At 43.8% G+C, this 21,824-nt stretch overlaps 1 protein-coding gene across 1 annotated transcript in view; it reads left to right on the top strand.

Moving 5' to 3' along the window:
* Positions 1-21,824, top strand: part of NLRP5 (NLR family pyrin domain containing 5) — a 42,319-nt gene that overhangs the window by 6,003 nt on the left and 14,492 nt on the right. Inside the window, exons 2-7 of the mRNA XM_043600965.1 lie at positions 3,016-3,375; positions 6,235-6,313; positions 14,718-16,373; positions 17,174-17,344; positions 19,300-19,470; positions 21,294-21,464. Of these exons, the coding sequence (XP_043456900.1) occupies positions 3,016-3,375; positions 6,235-6,313; positions 14,718-16,373; positions 17,174-17,344; positions 19,300-19,470; positions 21,294-21,464 (2,608 nt within the window). The remainder of the gene's footprint in view (positions 1-3,015; positions 3,376-6,234; positions 6,314-14,717; positions 16,374-17,173; positions 17,345-19,299; positions 19,471-21,293; positions 21,465-21,824) is intronic.

Below are 21,824 nucleotides of genomic sequence, written 5' to 3'. Positions count from 1 at the left end.
GAACTGTTTTAAGATGTAATTCTCATAAACCAGACATTTGTGATCCCCTGTGTCCTATATCCTAGGGGGAAAACTTGTGCCCATGTAGACCGCTTCATCTCTGAAAGCAGTGTTTGAAATACTCTAGCTTAGGAAAACTACCATTTTGTCACAGTGGCATCTGTGTCCCCCTCTTTCACCAGCCCAGAGCCCTTCCTTCCATGTTTCCTTCCATGTACAGTAAAACCTTGGTTTGTGAGCTTAATTCATCCCAGAAATATGCCTGTAATCCAAAGCACTTGTATATCAAGGTGAATTTCAAGAAGCACTGGCTCAGTTGTGACCATGTGACCTTCAGCATCACATACTACTCATACTGCAAGACATTGCTTGTTAAGTTAAAATTTATTAGAAGTGGTTGCTCTGGGGCGACGGGGTGGCTCAGTCGGTTAAGCTTCCGACTTCGGCTCAGGTCATGATCTCACGGTCCGTGGGTTCAAGCCCTGCGTCAGGCTCTGTGCTGACAGCTCAGAGCCTGGAGCCTGTTTCAGATTCTGTGTCTCCCTCTTTCTCTGACCCTCCTCTGTTCATGCTCTCTGTCTCAAAAATAAATAAATGTTAAAAAAAATAAAAAAAAAAAAGAAATGCTTGCTCATCTTGTGGAACACTCACAGAACAAGTTCCTCGCAATCCAAGGTTTTAACTGTATTTTATAATCTTCAGTTTCTTTATCCTCCAGCTCTCTCATTGTAAATTGAAGTAATCTTAGTCACCACCCCCTCCTTAAAACTGCACGTAGAGAATGGCAGGGGAGCAGCAGAGAGAAACTACCAGAATCCAGTGTGTAAGTTAAGGGCACAGAGAGTAGATGCCCCGTCTGCCTAGGCAGCAACAACAAAACTCCGAGTTTGACCAGACATGTACCTTACAATCTGGTTACACCTTGGTGACATGCTTCCAGTACCAGGAAGGAGCTCGAGAGGACCTCACTGGGTGTCTACAAATCAGATCTAGAAGCACAGCAAGTATAGGAATATCCAGCACAGCTAACCTCCACTCTACTATGGCTCATGGGGAAAAAATCAAGTTGCCGTCTACTTGAGCCCTTAAAGTTTTTTATTACGTGATATCCCTTTGATTGCTTTATTTTCCACCACAAACCAATGGCTGGGCAAGACCAGAACAGCCCCAAAATGCCCAACTGGTATCGGTTGTCCCTGTTTATAGAGGCCATATAATAATGGAAGAGGAGATTTCCTAGATTTAAGAATTCTTCCTGGAGCATTCCTAACAAGTACAAAATGTTTGTCACCACCGATCAGCCTAGACGATTCTGAGAAGAAATGGATGGTACAGGTCATGGACATCCATGTACAGAACAAGCTGATGGAGGGGGCCAGGGGTGTAGAATCTGTTCTGATGCCCAAGGAGGTTGAGCATCTTGTCATGTGCTTATTTGCCAATTGTAGATCTTCTTTGGAGAAATGTCTATTCAGATCATTTGCCCATTTTTAATCAGGTTGTTTATCTTTTTATCGTTATATTTTCTAGATAGAATATCCTTGTCAAATAAGATTTTCAAATGTTTACCCATTTATTTTTATACCACAACTCTTTACTATGTTTATGTAACTTCGTATTATGTTAACAGACACAGAAGGAATCAACTGCTCTAAAAACTGTGTGACTGGGGCACCTGCCTGGCTCAGTTGGTAGAGCGTGCAACTCTTGATCTCAGGGCCACGAGTTCAAGCCCCACATTGGATGTAGAGCCTACTTTAAAAAATAATAATAGGGGAGCCTGGGTGGCTCAGTTGAGGGTCTGATTTCATCATGATTTCAAACCATGAGATCGTGGTGGGTTCGAGCCCCGTATTGGACTCTGTGCTGACAGCTCAGAGCCTGGAACCTGCTTCAGATTCTGTGTCTCCCTCTCTCTCTGCCCCTCCCCTGCTCATGCTGTCTCTCTCTGTCTCTCTGTCTCTCTCTCTCTCTCTCTCTCTGTCTCTCTCTCTCTCTGTCTCTCTCTCTCTCTGTCTCTCTCTCTCAAAAATAAACATAATAATAGTAATAAAAAGTGTGACTAATTTTCAGTAAGTGGTGGTAACTTATTTGCCAGTTTTCATGAGTATAGCTACATTAGCCAAGAGCATCACTGATAAGTGTTTTGGGTTTTTTTATTGTTGATTTTAATTATTCCAGTATAGTTAATATAAGTGTAATACTAGTTTCCGGTGTATCATATAGTGATTCAACAATTTCATACAACACCTAGTGCTTATCACATAAGTGCCCTCCTTAATACCCATCACCTGTTTGCCCATCACCCCCACCCATCTCCTCTCTTGTAGCCATCAGTGTGTTCTCTTAATATCCTTAAGAGTCTGTTTCTTGGTTTGCCTCTTTCTCTTTTTTTCCTTTTCAATTGCTCATTTGTTTTTTGTTTCTTAAATTCCACATACAACTGAAATCATGTTATTTGTTTTTCTCAGTCTGACATATTTCATTTAGCATAATACTCTCTAGCTCCATCCATGGTGTTGCGTATCTCAAGATTTCGTCCTTTGTCATGGCTGAATAATATCCAAGTGTGTGTGTGTGTGTGTGTGTGTGTGTGTGTGTGTGTGCATATACACACACCTTCTTTACTCATTCATCTATTGATGGACAGTTGAGTTGCTTCCATAATTTGGTTATTGTTGGTAATGCTGCAATAAACATACGATGCACATATCCTTTCAAATTAGTGTTTATGTATTAAGTGTTTTGAATCTGACCCTATACTGGGTGGTGTTTTGGGAACTAGGGATAAGGGCAGCAAAACATCCCAGAGCTTATATTCTTGTAATGAGATAAACAGATATGAAGTCAAGTAATGTTAAGTCTATAAAGAATTGTTACCCATGAATGGGGCTTTTCTGTGTGTTTCACAAAAGGAACAGAGAATGTTGTTTCTAGTGAGTTAACTGAGGTTGGTTGTATGAACTTGAGAATTTGATGCAAGATCCTTTTTTGAATCTTACTACTCTTCCACAGGTGTCATTTGCTCCATATTACCAAAGAATCCACTTTTCCATCAAAACCTGAGCTCTCAGCCTTGCACTAAGATGCAGGAAGCCAAACTACCCTCCTTTTCCAACTATGGACTGCAGTGGTGTTTCAAGCAGCTAGGAAAGGAAGAATTTCAGACATTTAAGGAATTGCTCATGGAAAATGCTTCAGAACTGGCAATGTGCTCTTTTCCGTGGGTTGAAGTAAACAGTGCCAGTGTGGAACATCTAGCCTCCCTGTTGCATGAGCATTATAGAGAATCTCTTGCCTGGAAAATATCTATTCACATCTTTGAAAAGATGAACCTGTCCATACTCTCTGAGAAGGCAAGGAAAGAAATGAAAAGTGAGTAAGACTTGGGGCAAATCCGGGGGTAGGAGAGAAAGGAAATGACATCAAGCCCCCATGGGAATGGGGAAAGTATCCTTGATGTCTAATTGGGTCCATCTCCACAGCGTGAGTCTGAACTGTGAGAAGTCACTCAATGGTCATCCTACCTGGCTGGAAATTAGAGTAGTCTCTCCCCTGTGAAACAGTGGAAGAGAAGAATTGAGTAGATAGACACTCTACCTGGACAGAATTTGGTTGAAGTTAGTATATAGGATTTAGAGTCCTAAATGCTAAGCTTGAGCTCTGGACCTTCTACTTGTTCTGTGCGACTTTGAGCAAATCCGCTTTTACTCTGACCCTTGGATTCCACATCTTGGAACACTAATGCTTACATGTGCTGTTGCAAAGTTTCAACAGCACAACGTATAGAAAGGGATCAACAAAGCTTCATTCACTTATTGAGAACACTATGGTGGATGTACAGTGGGTTTATCCCATATTTCTTGCCCCAAGCTGAAGGACTAAGGCTTAAGGAACTCTAAGGATTGATCTTGTCAGACTCTTGGTGTCCATATTATAGCAATGTATTCAGATCATATTGTGTGACTATCTTAGGGTATTTAGGAGAAAGGTAGAAAAAAATAATAGCCCTCCTTTATCAAGAGGAATTCTCTTCTTCAACTGTGGACAGAAAACCTAGAAAAGAGTCCCAAGGGTGAGCAGTCAGATTGGCCCTAAATGCCTAGATGTAACTCTGCATCTATCTGAAGTTCAAAGGACTTTAAGAGAAGCTATCCTTTCAGAGCTTCAAAAAAGCCCTCTGTGGAAAACAAAAAAAAAAAAAGCCCTAATTGATTCACAGGAAATTAGGGCTCTAAAATTAAAATGACGGGTGATGTTTACTGAGTCAGTACTCTAGATGAGGCACTATGTTGAAACTGCCCTGTCATTGAGTCTCAAACCCACTCCATGAAATAGGTTCCCCATTGAAGAAGCTAAAATAGAGGTTCTATGACTAATGGATGAAGAAGATGTGGTTTATATATACCATGGAATATTTCTTGGCAATGAGGAAGAATGAAATCCTGGCCATTTGTAGCAACTTGGATGGAACTGGAGGGTATTATGCTAAGTGAAATAAGTCAGTCAGAGAAAGATAGATACAATATGTTTGCACTCATAGGTGGATCCTGAGAAACTTAACAGAAGACCATGGCGGAGGTAAAGGGGGAAAAAGTTACAGAGAGGGAGGGAGGCAAACCATTAGATTCTCTTAAATACTGAGAACAAACTGAGGGTTGATGGGGGGTGGAGGAGAGGGGAAACTTGTTGATGGACACTGAGGAGGGCACCTGTTGAGCACTGGGTGTTATATGGAAACCAATTTGACAATAAATTTCATATTAAATAAATATAATTTATTGTCAAATTGGTTTCCATACAACACTAAGTGCTCATCCCAACAGGTGCCCTCCTCAATACCCATCACCCACCCTCTCCTCCCTCCTACCCCCCAACCACCCTCAGTTTGTTCTCAGTTTTTAAGAGTCTCTTATGTTTTGGCTCCCTCCCTCTCTATATAAAAAATAAAATAAAATAGAGTTTCTACCAAGTTCTACAACATGACCCAGTTCATGAGCTTACAGGTGACAAAGACAGGACTCATTATTTAACATATCTTTAAATCTCTGGCATGTGACCCATGAGAATTCATAGTTTCCAGTGCAGCAAGGAAGAGGAATAAACGGGTGATTTTTTTTAATGGTGTAGAAAAAGGAGAGGTTCCTATTCCAGACCAGAGGAAAGTGAAGGACAGAATCACTTCCTAGAAGAAGTGAAGTTCAGGCTGAAACAAATATGAAGAAAAGAAGCTAGCCAAGCCAACTGGGCATAATTAGAGAAGCACATAGCACATGATGAGCAGAAGACAGGAGCATCATGAAGCCTTTAACAAAGAGCTTGGCTAGAGCATGAAGAACTTGAGGGAACAAGACAAGAGATAAATATGGGGAAGTGGACTACAAGTTGGACAACACAGCATCTTGAAAATAATTTTAATAGCAAAGAATAAGCCATTCGTTTGAAAGGGGATGGGGTAAAAATAATCCAATTGACATTTCATCATTGTTGCTGAAGTGTTTTGTGGTCCAGACAGAATAAATGAATAGGTGTGGGGAGACCAGTTAAGAGGCCATTCTGGCATCCCCTGGGAGAAATAAAGGTGTCTTGGGCCAGGGTGGCAGTGGCCATTAGAGAAAGTAGAAATTCAATTGAAGATGTTTCAAGAGCAGACAAAACAGTTTTGTAGGACTAAATGCAGAGAGAGAATATGCTATCATGGATGACACCCATGTTTCTGGCATGAGACTGGGTGCATGGGGTTCCATTACCTCATCCCAAGAAACATTGGAAGAGTTGTTTTGCAGCAAGTAGACAGGAGAAGGAGTAAACAATGTTAGAAATGATGAGCTGGACACCTCTATTTGGATAATTCACAGGTCCCTAGTGAGTAGTTAACTAACTAGTTTGAAGTTCAAGAGAGGTGTTCAGGATGACTCTTGAAGATAAATTCTTGATAGCCACCATAAACTGCCTTGTTATGTTAATTACCCAAGGCCTTACAGCAAAACTGGGACTGGAATTTACAAATTCAAAATCAGAGCTGTCTTTGTAACAAGTCTCTGTTGCTTTGCTGTGCTGGTGGCACTTGAGGATCTGACTCCATTGTCTCTGATACCAGTTAGTCATGGAATAAACTGAGATCTGAGACTTGTCTTGGTTCCCCTCAGTATTTAGTAATGGGAAATCTCATCCCTAGTCTTGGAAATTGCTGACTTTGTTAGAGACTATTATTTCATCTACTCTCCGTTGCAGGGTATTCACTGGCTGAAATGCCAGAAAATTCTACAATGAAGAATGATCAAGAACTGAGCATGAAAGAAGTACCAGGTCAGTATGGGCATGGTGAGAAAATGGATACGTCTCAAGCCACATGGTGATGAGTTAGTGGCACATCTGGGACTTGAACCATTACTCCTGATAGTCCAGTGTTCTTTCTGTTCTGTCAGGTGGTTGTATGGGTTCTGAGGATCTGGTAATCATGGTCTTTCTTTTTTTTTTTTTTTTTTTAATTTTTCAAAAGATTTATTTTTTTATTTTTTTAATCTATTTTTTAAATTTTATTTTTTTAAATTTACATCCAAATTAGTTAGCATATAGTGAAACAATGATTTCAGGAGTAGATTCCTTAATGCCCCTTACCCATTTAGCCCATCCCCCCTCCCACAACCCCTCCAGCAACCCTTAGTTTGTTCTCCATATTTATGAGTCTCTTCTGTTTTGTCCCCCTCCCTGTTTTTATATTATTTTTGTTTCCCTTCCCTTATGTTCATCTGTTTTGTCTCTTAACGTCCTCATATGAGTGAAGTCATATGATTTTTGTCTTTCTCTGACTAATTTCACTTAGCATGACACCCTCCAGTTCCATCCACATAATTGCAAATGGCAAGATTTCACTCTTTTTGATTGCCGAGTAATACTCCAGTGTGTGTGTTGTGTGTGTATGTGTGTGTGTGTGTATGTGTGTGTGTGTATATGTGTGTGTGTGTATGTATATATATATATATATATATATATATATATATATATATACATATATACACACACACACACACACACCACATCTTCTTTATCCATTCATCCATCGATGGACATTTGGGCTCTTTCCATACTTTGGCTATTGTTGATAGTGCTGCTATAAACATGGGGGTGCATGTGTCCCTTTGAAACAGCACACCTGGATCCTGTAGATAAATGCCTAGTAGTGCAATTGCTGGGTCGTAGGGTAGTTCTATTTTCAGTTTTTTGAGGAACCTCCATACTGTTTTCCAGAGTGGCTGCACCAGCTTGCATTCCCATCATGGTCTTTCTTATTCTGAGTCCAAAGAGCTCTGTGATCTTAAAGCTTTCTTACAACTATTTGAGTTTCCATCTTCAGTTTGGATAACTCCATGACCCCACCAGGACAAGCTTCACCTAATAATCTGTTTTGGAGGCTTTGGTGAGGAGAACCAGATAACATGAAACCATGTTCAATACAAGTCCCCAAATATTTGAGTACTAGTGATATGCCAGGCACCGCTCTGTGACTTGTGATAAATCCACGGACAAAGTACATGCAAATCCCTGGCATTCATGAAGTTTACACTTCAGTGGAGGAAAAAGGAGACCAACAAAAGGACTCAAAGCAGTGATGCCAAAACATACAGGACAAGATGTAGGCTTATATAGACAGCATGCTTTCCCCCACTGTTACCCACACTACCACTTATATATTGCTAATCTTCTAGCAGTCAGCATTGACCATGAAGTCTAACACCTCAAAAGAATCAGGACCAACCTCCTGTTGAAGCAGCTTTGTTCAGACTGTGGGCAGGAAAATCCCTTTCAAAACTAAAGTCTGAGGAACTGATGAGTCACAGAGTTTCAGAATCCCAGAGGGCATATTATCCCAATTTTAATGTAAATCTAGGCTTAACAGGGGGAGTCCCATATATTCTCTTTCAAGGGATAAAATCGTATCTTATTGGGTTTAAAGATTACTAAGTAGTGATTTAGCAATATGAAATAGAGACACCAACTGACTAATCTTGGCAGTAGGATAAAAATGGACAAAAGCTGGGGTCTTCTAAGCCACATTGGGAAACCCCTCTAAATTACCATTGTACACAAGAACTACCACTTGTTGAGACCTTAGGGGTTAAGCATGGTGCCACGTGCTTCAATCTCCTAGATCTCCACAGGACTTCGTGTGGTAGTAACTGTAATTCCAATCATCTGGTAACAAAACTGAAGATCCAGAGGCTAAGCTGTATACTTAAACCCTACACATGTCGACACTCTAACCACTGCTCTATCTCCATGCTGTAAGTTTTAGTTTGTTGTTCCATTTTCACGTTGTGTCTTAAGGGCTAACATGTGGCGTGTCTTAGAGAAAGTTCTATGTGTGCTTCAGAAGACCATGTAATCTGCTGTTATTGGTGTTCTTGGTGTTCTATATATCTGCCTCCTCTGTTTTGTTTTGTTTTTTATTTTTTTTTTCAACGTTTATTTATTTTTGGGACAGAGAGAGACAGAGCATGAACGGGGGAGGGGCAGAGAGAGAGGGAGACACAGAATCGGAAACAGGCTCCAGGCTCTGAGCCATCAGCCCAGAGCCTGACGTGGGGCTCGAACTCACGTGTTTTTTTATTTCAGTAAATGGGACTGCTATCCACCTGCTTATTCATTCCAAAAGCCTACTCGCTTTTTAGTCTGACTGACTGATTCTTTTCTTTCTCCACCTTCATCCAATGAATCAAAATCCTATAAGATGCACATCTAGAGTATAATCCATTTCTATGTTTTTCTACCCATACCCTGTATATGAGAATCATTTCCTTCAAATTTCTTACCCGTTTCCACTCTAGTTGTATGCAATCCATTTTCCATACAATAATAACCAAGGTGATCTTTTAGAAATTTACATCTGAGGGGCGCCTGGGTGGCGCAGTCGGTTAAGCGTCCGACTTCAGCCAGGTCACAATCTCGCGGTCTGCGAGTTCGAGCCCCGCGTCAGGCTCTGGGCTGATGGCTCAGAGCCTGGAGCCTGTTTCCGATTCTGTGTCTCCCTCTCTCTCTGCCCCTCCCCCGTTCATGCTCTGTCTCTCTCTGTCCCAAAAATAAATAAACGTTGAAAAAAAAATTTTTTTTTAAAAAGAAATTTACATCTGAAAACTTGACTCGTCTGCTTTAAAATGCTCAAATGGTTTTCTGTTACATTTGTGATAATTTATTGCATGGTGGTTTTTTTTTTTATAATTTGCAAGATTAACACCACCCTTTTGACTATTCCTTAAATACCATAAGTCATTCCCATATCACCTATGTCAAATATGTACTTATCCACATTAGGAAACTATTTTTAATAAGTAGATATAATGGTTATTCTCAGCAAGTAGTAGCTATTATACACCAGAGACCGTGCTATTCCTCTACCAAAACACCTGATTTAATTTAGAGCAACTCCACAACGTAGGAGCTCTTATCCTAGCTCTACAGATGAACCCACAGAAGCATGTTAGACCAGCAAGTTGACTAAGACCTCACAAGCAGGAAGGGACAGACTTCCCATCTAAATCCTATGTCTGACTCCAGACCCTTGGTTCTTATCCACCAGATTTTATCCACCATTTTAATGACTTGCCAAAAGGTCTCCAAAGAATTAAAAGCAGAATTGAGACCAGAACTTCCTATCTCCTGATTTTGAATCAAGTGCTCATTTAACATACACTTAGCATCTCTAGCTGAGCCAGTGGCTGCCATGTTCCAAACTGGTCCTGAGATGTGGGTCTGTGCCCTCTCTAATTCAGATATTCACATAACAATGGGGGAATTTATACAATGAGATACCACCTCACGCCAGTCAGAGTGGCCAAAATGAACAAATCAGGAGACTATAGATGCTGGAGAGGATGTGGAGAAATGGGAACCCTTTTGCACTGTTGGTGGGAATGCAAACTGGTGCAGCCACTCTGGAAAACAGTGGGGAGGCTCTTCAAAAAATTAAAAATAGATCTACCCTATGACCTGGCAATAGCACTACTAGGAATTTACCCAAGGGATACAGGAGTGCTGATGCAGAGGGGCACTTGTACCCCAACGTTTATAGCAGCTCTTTCAACAATAGCCAAACTATGGAAAGAGCCTAAATGTCCATCAACTGATGGATAAAGAAGATGTGGTTTACACATACAATGAAATACTACTTGGCAATGAGAAAGAATGAAATCTGGCCATTTGCAGCAACGTGGATGGAACTGGAGGATATGCTAAGTGAAATAAGCCAGGCAGAGAAATGCAGATACCATATGTTTTTCACTCATATGTGGATATTGAGAAACTTAACAGAAGACCATGGGGGAGGGGAAGGGGGGAAAAAAAAGTTAGAGAGGGAAGGAGGCAAACCATAAGAGACTCTTAAAAACTGAGAATAAGGGCGCCTGGGTGGCGCAGTCGGTTAAGCGTCCGACTTGAGCCAGGTCACGATCTCGCGGTCCGTGAGTTCGAGCCCCGCATCAGGCTCTGGGCTGATGGCTCAGAGCCTGGAGCCTGTTTCCGATTCTGTGTCTCCCTCTCTCTCTGCCCCTCGCCCGTTCATGCTCTGTCTCTCTCTGTCCCAAAAATAAATAAACGTTGAAAAAAAAAATTAAAAAAAAACAAAAACAAAAAACTGAGAATAAACTGAGGGTGTGTGGGAGGGAGGGGAAAGCGGGTGATGGGGATTGAGGAGGACACCTGTTGGGATGAGCACTGGGTGTTGTATGGAAACCAATTTGACAATTATATTTAAAAATAAAAGAATGGGGGAGTTTATTCTTCCTTCTCTCTTTTGCAGAAATTTCACAAGCTATAGAACAAGATGGTGCCACAGCAGCAGAGATGAAAGAACAAGGTAAAGAAATCTGATTGGCTGTGGGGTTTTTTTTTGGTTTGCTTTTTTTTTTTTTTTTTTTTTTTGGCCATCCTGGAATGGAGTTTAGGTGGCAGAGGAGTCCACTTTCCCATTGCTCATCTGCATTTGTCTCTGGTACATCAGTCTCCTCCCCCAAGAGCTCCTAGAATGAATCATCATCAAAGGCATCACATATGCCCGCTGTGATCATCTACAGTTACTTTGTATGAAGACACATTCCAAAGACCTGGGATGCTGGGGGAGTTGGGCATGAAGCGTAAGCTCGTTTGACAGGCGCTAAATATAGACAAGAGTAATCAAGCACTTTGTTCAGAAGTACTTGGCTGGTGGTGACCTCTTTTCCCAAGTCCTTCTGTCAACCTTTATTTTGTGAATACCTACCATTTGAAGAACTGATAGGAACATAATGGTAAAATATATATACATATGGCCATATAGAGTTATATGTTAACTAAACCAAACAAAATACAAAACGATGATATCCCAGGTGCCATGTTTGTATGAAACAGCAACTGACCAGTCAAGGAAGTGACAGCAGACTTCTCTGAGGAATATTACTTGAGGCTTTTTTCTTTTCTTTTCTTTTCTTTTCTTTTCTTTTCTTTTCTTTTCTTTTCTTTTCTCTTCTCTTCTCTTCTCTTCTCTTCTCAAGTTTATTTTGAGAGTGAGCGAGAGAAATCACGGGAGGGGCAGAGAGAGAAGGAATGAGAGAATCCCAAGCAGGCTCCTCGCTGCCAGCACAGAGCCTGATTTGGGGCTCAACCTCACAAAGCCTGACATCATGATCTGAGGCAAAATCAAGAGTCAGTTGCCCAACCAACTGAGCTACCAGGCACTCCACTTGAGACTTTTTGTTGAGCTATAATCAATGTACCAAAAAGCTCACCCTTTTAAAGTGTACGATTCAGTGTTTCTTTGCATGTTCACGATGTTGTGCAAATAATCACCATTATGTTATTCCAGAGCATTTTCCTCTTCCCAAAAGAAACCCCAAACCCATTATCACTCTATATCTCTTCTTCTCCAAGTCCTATGAAACCACTAATATACTTTCTGCCTCTATGAATTGGCCTATTCTGGACTTCTATGTATGTATACCATATGTATAAATGGTATCCTACAAGTGTGGTCTTTCAGACTGGCCTCTTTCATTTAGCATAATGTTTTCTATATTCATGTTGTAGCGCATACCAGCACTTAGCTCATTTCTACTGCTGACTAATATCCTGTTGTGTAGATAGACCACCTTTTCTTTATCTGTTCATCAGACAATGGACATTCGGGTTGTCTCTACCTCTTAGCTATTGTGAATAAAGCCACTATGAATATGCATGTACAAGGAAGTGTTGATGGACAGAAGTGATTTGACTTATGAGGTATTTGATAAAAGCTGGTGTTTGGGATTTCTGGGGAAAAAGTGTCAGGTGTAGCTCCTGCCTTTCCACTAGACAGTCTGATGGATGGTGATGCCAGGAATCAGTGATTTATTTGACTTTCAAGCTGGAGTTTTATTCCACCTCTGTGACGTAACCTATGTTAGCCTTAATCTTTCACTAGACAAATGCTTGAAGACCCAGCAGTTGCCAGTGTTGTCCATTTTCAGTTGAGATGAGTGGTAATAAATGCCAATATTGACGACCTCTCTAGAATACTTGCCATGGGCCAGGTGCTATTCTCCATGTCTTATGATTATGTCATAGCATCCTACACCAGTCTCTTAAGAGAGGCATTAATATCCCCATTTTGCAGATGAACAAACCACCATAAGAGTGAGATGGGGCTAAAATTAGGTTTATGGAGAAAGCATTGAGGCAAACATCTGTTCCAAAGTAAGTCCACAAATGGAAGCTTTTGTCTAATTGCCACTTATAGGAAACTTATGAGGAGTTTCTTGTTGGAGGTAAAACATGAGTTTTTGACGCACTGACTTTGAGGTCCCTGTGACCCTTTGAGGTGGGGAGTTTGACACATGAGCCTAGGATCTCAGGGAAGAAGTCAGCACCATTGAAGGAGATTTGGAACTATTGGTCACAGATGCAATACTTGAGTCCATGGGAGAAGAGGTGGCCAAGGGCGACCCAAATTCAACGCAGACGTACCTCCTTGGGGCTTCCTTCTCTCTTTGAAAACCTATAGCCCAGGAGCATAGTCTGTCCTTTGAGGATAATGCATCAGTCTGAGCTCAGCAAATAGAGGTTTTTCAGACCTCAAGGTCTGCTTCCTGCAGTTTTTTTTTATTTTTTTAATGTTTGTTTATTTTTGAAGGAGAGACAGCATGAGCAAAGGAAGGGCAGAGAGAGAGGGAGACACAGAATCCAAAGCAGGCACCAAGCTCTGCACTTTCAGCATAGAGGCCGATACGGGGCTCGAACTCATGAGCCATGAGATCATGACCTGAGCCGAAGTCAGACACCTAACCAACTGAGCCATCCAGGCACCCCTGCTTCCTATAGTTTTAATATAGGTGTCTTAATACCTTTCCCTATACAGAATAAGGGAGCTTAAGATTTAGAACTTCTGGGTAGATATTTTATGTAAAGATAGTCATTGCCTTATACACTTGTACAGAGAGGATCTTGTCATCTTTTTAAAAAATATTTGTTTAATGTTTATTTATTTTTGAGACAGAGACAGAGCATGAACGGGGGAGGGTCAGAGAAAGAGGGAGACACAGAATCTGAAACAGGCTCCAGGCACTGAGCTGTCAGCACAGAGCCTGACGTGGGGCTCGAACTCACAGATCGCAAGATCATGACCTGAGCCGAAGTTGGATGCTTAACCGACTGAACCACCCAGGCGCCCCGGATCTTGTCATCTTTTTAAAAAATATATAATAGTATTACCAGCAAATGTAAGGACCCCAGCTTAGAGGAGGTTTTTTTGGTTTTTTTTTTTTTCATGTTATTGAGTACCTGTCAGACGTCAGAGGCTGTTGAAGAGTCTAGAGGTATGCAGATAAAGTGCCTTCATGGAACTTCCATCACAAGCTAGGGACTAGGCAAAAACCAGATGCATAAAATAACTGCCATTTGTGACAAGTGCTAGGATAAAAATATAATCAGATACTGCGAAAGAACTATGGTTTGTAACGACAATAGTGGCCACTGATTGTTTTTTGCCAGGCCCTGTGCCAATAAATTTTGAAGGCACATTCTCTCTTAAATATTTATTCCAACACTTCAAGAGGATGTTAATCTCCTCTCAGAGGTGGGGAAACTGAGGCTCAGAAATTGACACCATACAAGAGAGCCTGGAATTTCAAGCAGGATCTGTCTGACTTCAGGGCCATGTCTGCCTCTTTGTGGCAGAGCAGGTTTTCCCATTGCATGGAGGGGTTTCTCCACAGCAGCCCGGAGCTGCTGGAGATCCATGCCTGTCCTGCAAGCCCAGAAATCAGTGCCGATGCACACACATCCTCAGCTCCCCTAAGCTTCTCTGCCTTTCATAGACTGCATAGTAGTGTTTGGCATAGATTATTCATTTAACAAATACTTGAGTGTCTACAGGGTGTCAGGCATCATTCTAATAAAGGTACAACAGTAAATAACAAAGTCCCTGCACAGAGTCTACTGAGGGGAGACAGACAAGAAGCAAACAAAAATGTAATGTGTCAGGTATTAAGTGCTGAAAAAAAAGATGGGGCTAAAGGAACAAGTAGAGGTATTTTGTAGGACGTTCATACGCTTTAAGGAATTGACCTTTGCATGAAGGATGGAGGTTGTTATCAGCCCATTGCTAGGAAGAAATGAAAGAACCATGCACACATACATGCTCTAACTTAGGATCCATTGATTCTACGTCCAGGGATTTGGGGACTTGTGTTTTGCTTTTTCCTGAAATCCAGACTTTCTTCTAACTTTGTTTCCTGTTTTTTCTTCTCCCTTCCCCTGTCCAACTTGGGCTGTGGAGGTAATACAGGGGACTACAAGAGTCACGTGATGACAAAATTTGCTATGAAGCTGGACGCACACCATGGTGTTGACAACTTTGCCTTTGACTGTCCAGAAATGCAAATACTGTTTGATGCTTTTAATCCAGACCAGAGGGGCTTCCGGCCTCACACTGTGGTTTTGCACGGGAAATCAGGAATTGGGAAATCAGCTTTGGCCAGAAAGGTCCTGCTGTACTGGGCGCGAGGTGAACTCTACCAGGAAATGTTCTCCTATGTCTTCTTCCTCCATGCCAGAGAAATGCCGTGGATGAGGGAGGTCAGTTTTGCAGAGCTAATTTGCAGGGAGTGGCCACACTCACAGGTTCCGGTGATGGAGATCATGTCCCAACCAGAAAGGCTTTTGTTTGTTGTTGATGGTTTCAATGACCTGGACTTTGCCTTCAAAGATGCTGACTTGGGTCTCTGTGAAGACTGGGGAGACAAGCAACCCATGTCCGTTCTGATGCACAGTCTGCTGAAGAAAGTCCTGCTCCCTGAGGCCTCCCTGATGATCACCGTCAGAGACACGGGCATAGAAAAGCTCAAATCCATGGTCCTGTCACCCCGTTACCTGTTAGTCAGGGGCATCTCCGTGGAGAAAAGGGTTCAGTTGCTCCTTAAGCACATGAAGAATGAGCATCAGAAGACGAAAGTCTTGAACTCGGTGGTGGACAACCACCCACTGTTTAACGAGTGCCAGGTCCCCATGTTGGGGTGGCTCACCTGCGAGGCTCTGAATCTGCATGAGGCGTCGGGAAAGAGCCTTCCTCCTTCCTGCCAGACCCTCACGGGCTTGTACACCACCTTTCTGTTCCATCATCTCACTCCCCGAGACCCATCCCAGCGCTGTCTCAGCCGGGAAGAGAGAGCCACCTTGAAAAGCCTGTGCCGCATGGCAGTGCAGGGAGTGTGGAACATGAAGTTTGTGTTTTACGGAGATGACCTGAGTGTTCACGGACTCAGGGAGTCCGAGCTCTCCGCTCTGTTTCACATGAATGTCCTCCTCCGAGACCATGGCCACGAAAGGTGCTACACGTTCCTGCACCCCAGCATCCAGGAGTTCTGTGCTGCCCTGCACTACGTTCTAGAAGGACTGGAAATGGAGTGGGATCCCTACCCTGTGTTCATGGAGAACATAAGGAGCTTGATGGAGCTCAAACAAATCAGCTCCAATGCTCACTTGCTCCAGATGAAGCGTTTCTTGTTTGGCCTCATGAGCAAAGAGGTGATGGGGGCCCTGGAAGTCCTGCTTGGATGTCCAGTCCCCCTGGTGGTGAGGCAGGGGCTTCTGGGCTGGATCTCCCTGCTGGGTCAGCAGCCCAGCACCCCCTCCCCTCTGGACTTCCTGGACTCCTTCTACTGTCTTTTTGAGACTCAAGATGAAGACTTTGTTTGCTTGGCATTGAACAGCTTCCAAGAAGTGTGGCTTCCAATGAACCGGAGAATGGATGTCCTGGTGTCCGCCTTCTGCCTCCGGCATTGCCAGTATTTGCGGAAAATTCGGATGGATGTGCAGGAGAGCCTCTCAAAGGATGAGTTCACTGAGGCACAGCCCCTGAGTCCCCAAGGGTGAGTCCTTCACTTGTGCCATTTTCTTCTTATTATTATTGTTTGTTATTTACTTTTGAGAAAGAGAGAGAGAGAGAGAGAGAGAGAGAGACAGAGTGGAAGCGGGGGAGGAACAGAGAGAGAGGGAGACACAGAATCTGAAACAGGCTCCAGGCTCTGAGCTGTCAGCACAGAGCCCGACGCGGGGCTCAAACTCACGGACCGTGAGATCATGACCCGAGCCGAAGTCGGACGCTTAACCGACTGAGCCACCCAGGCGCCCCTGGATTTCCTGTTTTTAAAGCTGAGTAATATTCCCTGGTGTGCGTGCATGCGTGTGGGTGTGTTGCATTTTCCTAATCCGTTCATCCGTCAGCAGACATTTAGGCCATTTCCGTATCTCAGCTGCTGTGAAGATAGCCCAAATCCCTCTTCAGGGTGCTGCCTTCAATTCCTGTGTGTAAGTGGGCCTCCTGGAGCATTGAGTAGTTCTGCTTCTAACTTTCTGAGGAACATCCTTGTGAACCGCACCTTTTCCCGTTCCAGGGGGAGTTGGGATCTAAGGGTATATCTGACTATAGAGCTGGTGGCTCCAGGTCCCCTCCGCACACCCCCCTGGGGTGTCGGAATGTTCCGGAAGCAGGGTGGGTAGGAGAGCACTCACGCAAAGCACAAGGCAACAACGCTAAATGGGCCTCAGACCCTCAGAAGCCATCCGAGTCTTACCGTGATGGACGGGTCTCTTCTGACCCTGTTGTGACACCTGCTCACACTAAACTCCATCCCGTGGAAGCAAATGTTTCTTTCCTTTTCCAACGTAGGAAGCCAGCGAGGCGCCTTGCTGATGAGTGGTGGGGAGACCTCTGCTTCGTGCTCAGCACCCACCCAAGCCTGCGGCAGCTCGACCTGAGTGGCAGCATCCTGAGTGAAGGGGCCATGAAGACCCTCTGTGCCACGCTGAGGCAGCCAACCTGTAAAATACAGAATCTGATGTAAGGGTTCATGCCCCTTGGCGCGGCTGTGTCACAGCTCTCCTCTCCCACCTATGAGAAAAGACCAATCTAAGAATGTAATCAGAGAGGATAAGTCCTGCAGAAGTTACAGGAACCGGGTCACCAGAAGCACACAAGGGGGGAGTAACTAGAGACCCTGTCAGGCAGATTCACTCAGCCTGGGTATTGAAGGATGAATAGGAGTTGGTTACTAGGGGCAAAGGTGAGGGGAGCTCATTTCAGGCAAGTGGGTAGAGGAAGATCTGAGAGCCTTTCCATCAGTTCTTAACGCTTTTACGTTTGTTAATAAGGTAACAAATATTTGAACAGCTCGTAGGTTCCTGGGTCTGTGGTAGACCCCAGGGTGCTCACCAAGCGCCTGGGGCACGAGACGACAATGCTAGTTCTACTGCGGACAGAGTCTATTCCAGACTCTTCCCTCCAAGCGAAGCATGGGTGACCCCCAGACCGGAGCAAGTCAACTTCTCCACACAAACATTTTCCCCTTGTTGCCTCTATCTCCTCCCTAAGTAGTTTCCTTAAGCTGGGCTGTGCCAGGGAGGCAGGCGATGCCAGAGTACTGACAGTGCCCTGTTCACCTCCGTGCTATGCCAAACTCCTCTTCCAGCTTTATCGTAGCGTTTTCCCTGGACACCCCTTCCCGCTAAGCAGTCCCTGCTCTCCGCTCTTGCCCGTGATGTCCTAGAGTTCCTGTCGTCACAGTATCTGTAATTCAGCAGGAATACATCAAAATGGTAACGAGATTCGGGCACTACAAGGGTCTTAGGTAAATCCTTTGCCACCTCTCCCATTTCTCTAATTAACTACTTTCACATCTCCTGAACTTTCCATGCAACTATATGCATATATTGGCAAATGACTTTTTTTTTTTAAAACCAAACAGTTATCACCTTAGACTCCTTTTTGCGACATAGGACTTCTCTGTTCAGCTTGAACTTGATCATATCTGTTTGCAGTTCTGTTTTTTTTTTTTTTAAGATTTTATTTTTAAGTGCCCTCTACACTCAGCGTGGGCCTTCAATGCACAACCCCAAGATCAAGAGTCACGTGTTCCCGGCTACTGAGTCAGCCAGGTGCCCCTGTAGCTCTGTTCTCAATGGACTGTCCTGAATTTCATTCTTCAGCATAGCTATCTTATTCAGCTCTTCACTGAGTGTCCCCCCACGAGATTAAGCTCCGTGAGAACGTGCAATATTAGCATCATTTAATACTGTGTCCAGTGCCTGCTGCATCACAGATGTTCAAGTATTTGTTGCTTTAAAAAAAATTTTAACGCTTATTTATTATTGAGAGACAGGAGAGACACAGAGCATGAGCAGGGGAGGGGTAGACAGAGGGGGAGACACAGAATCTGAAGCAGGCTCCAGGCTCTGAGCTGTCAGCACAGAGACCGATGCAGGGCTCAAACTCACAAACCTCAAGATCATGACCTGAGCCAAAGTCGGTCACCTAACTAAGTGAGCTACCCAGGCGCTCAAGTATTTGTTGCTTTAAAATTGAATAAATTAGGGGCACCTGGCTGGCTCAGTCAGTGGAGTGTGTGACTCTTAATCTCAGGGTTATGGGTTTATGCCCCACACGGGGTGGAGAGATTAAATTTTTTTTTTAATCTTTAAAATTAGGGGCACCCGGGTGGCTCAGTTGGTTGAGGGTCCGACTTCGGCTCAGGTCATGATCCCGTGGTCCGTGAGTTTGAGCCCCACGTCAGGCTCTGTGCTGACAGCTTGGAGCCTGGAGCCTGCTTCCGATTCTCTGTCTCCCTCTCTCTCTGCCCCTCCCCTGCTCACGCTCTGTCTCTTCAAAAATAAACATTAAAAAAATAACGCAAATAGTGAGAGAGAAGAGAGTTGTAATACAAGAAGAGGAACAAGGGGAAATTGAGCTACAACTGTCCCCTATGTCTGATGCATCGTTTTCTTTTCTCTCTTCGGTAGATTTAAAGGTGCACAGGTTACCACCCTTGGTCTTCGTCATCTCTGGACGACTCTCATTTCCAACCGTAATATTAAATACCTGAGCTTGGAAAGCACCCACCTGAGGGAAGAAGATCTCATGATGGCGTGCAAAGCGTTAAGACACCCAAACTGTTTGCTGGAGTCTTTGAGGTAAGTGCTGGGGATGGCTTTTGCTTTTTTGATTTTGGTTTTGCCAGTGTTGTCTTTGCCTTTTTTTTTTAATGTTTATTTATTTTGAGAGAGACAGTGTGAGCAGGGGAGGGGCAGGGAGAGGGAGAGAGAGAGAGGGAGGGGGAGAGAGAGAGAGAGAGAGAGAGAGAGAGAGAGAGAATATCCCAAGCAGGCTCCATGCCATTAGCACAGAGCCCACCGTGGGGCTCGATCTCAAAAATCTTGAGATCATGACCTGAACCGAAACCAAGAGTCGTTCGCTGAACTGACAGCCATCCGGGTGCCCCTGTTTTTTTTTTTTTTTTTAAATAATTGTTCACAGCAAGTTGCAAAACTAGTAGGAAGACTGCACGATCTGGAGGTGGATGGTGTGGATGCTTGTGTAGCACCATGGATGTACTTAATGCCACACACCTGTACAAACTTTGTGACGCATATTTCCCCACAATAAAAAGGTAACTTTCAGTGCTTCATAAAGATAACCCAATTTGGGGCAACTGGATGACTCGGTTGGTTGAGCGCTCAACTTGAGCTCAGGTCACAATCTTGTGATTGTTGAGGCCAAGCCCCAAGTCAGACCCTGCGCTGACAGTGCGGAACCTGCTTGGGATTCTTTGTCTCCCTCTCTCTGCCCCTCCCCTGCTTGTGCACTGTGTCCGTCTCCCTCAAAATAAATAAATAAACTTTAAAAAAATTAATTAGATGACAGGAACCCTTGAGGCAATTTCTCTCATTGTTGTATCTTCCATAACTAACAGTGTGATATCAAACCCAGGGATGCTGACACAGTGACCAACGTGTGTATGTCGTTTTGTGTCAGTTTGTGAAACGTGCAGATTTGTAAAGGCACGCCGTACCCAAGATCCACTAGTGCCATCAACCCCGTTCCCTTTTCCAACCACACCATCCGTAATCGTACAGTACGTCACTGCCCTGTGACTGGACTGTTTTCAATCAGCCAATTCTTCCCGATCCACCCTCCATGCTGGTTCCTTTTTAGTGCTGAGTACTTCCTATCTGGTAGCACGGTACAGAACAGTTAGGTAACCATTCAACTATCTGGGGACGTTCGGTTCATTTCCAGTTTGGGGGCTGGTACCACAGTTTTGTAAATCCTGGGCGTGTGTTTTGTGGATTAGATTAACTTGGTCAAAAGACACCGCTACTTGGGATGCTTATGAGACGCTGAGGGAGCAAACTCGCAAACCTGTACACAAATAGGTCCTATAGACCTAACGCACAGTGTAATAATCATAGACAGCAAGATTGTATTATAAACATCAAAACTGCGAAGATACGAGATCTGAATCATTCCCACCCCCAAAAAAGAAATAATGGTGCTCACTAATGCTCTGCAGTATATAAATGTTTCGAATCAGCATGTTTATGCCTTAAACTTACACAATGTTATGTATCAGATGTATTTCAACTTTTTTTTAAGTGCAAATATATAAAACATTGGCTGGCGATCATTGATCTGCATAAAATCATGCTGGAGAGAGGGGCGGCCAGGTTGGGTGGGGTGGGGCAGGCACGGGTAAGTAAAGTTGGGAGACTGGCTTACTCAGAAGAGGTGACATTCAAGAGACCCGAATGGAAAAACTGAACCACATAAAGACGTGGGGTTGGAGGTGGGGGTGGGGGGATGTTGCAAGCAGAAGAAATAGCAAATGCTCAGACCCTGAGTCTGGAGCAAACAGTGTCCAAAAATCATTAAAAAGGCCAGCGTGGCAGGCATGCAGGGAAACGGGTTGCTTTACGGGCAGAGACGAGACTGTGTTTCGTGTTGCCTGTTTCTGCAGGTTGGATCACTGTGGATTAACCCCCACCTGTTGCATGGTGATCTCCCAAATCCTTCTTACGTCCATCAGCCTAAAATCTCTGAGCCTCGTAGGAAATAAGATGACAGCCCAGGGCATAAAGCCCCTCTGTCATGCCCTGATTGCCTCACAGTGCACACTGCAGAAGCTGATGTGAGTTGAACTTCTTTTCACCCGGGCTATTTCCTCTTAACTGAGACGGTCCAAGCGATGGGGAAGGAATTAGCTGATGCCTAAGCCAAGGATTGGAATGGTAGTTGTGACCTCATGGGAGTGCCCCAATACTGAGGATAAAAAAAAAAACACCCAGTAAATAACATCCGTGCCTTCGCCACTAAACTCTGAACCAATATGAAAGTCTAGGGGAGAGGCCAAGCTCATAGAACCAGCGAGTGGAACAGTGGTTGCCAGGGGCTGCTGGTTGGGGACCAATGGGGAGAGGTTGGTTGAAGACAAGTAAGTTCTGGGGGAACTAACATACAGCGTTCAGCTTAGAGTTAGCAATGCTGTGTT

Source organism: Prionailurus bengalensis, chromosome E2 (assembly GCF_016509475.1).
Source record: "Prionailurus bengalensis isolate Pbe53 chromosome E2, Fcat_Pben_1.1_paternal_pri, whole genome shotgun sequence".
Taxonomy (NCBI): domain Eukaryota; kingdom Metazoa; phylum Chordata; class Mammalia; order Carnivora; family Felidae; genus Prionailurus; species Prionailurus bengalensis.
Note: the sequence above shows the minus strand (reverse complement) of the source record. Positions and strands in the feature narration are given on the sequence as shown.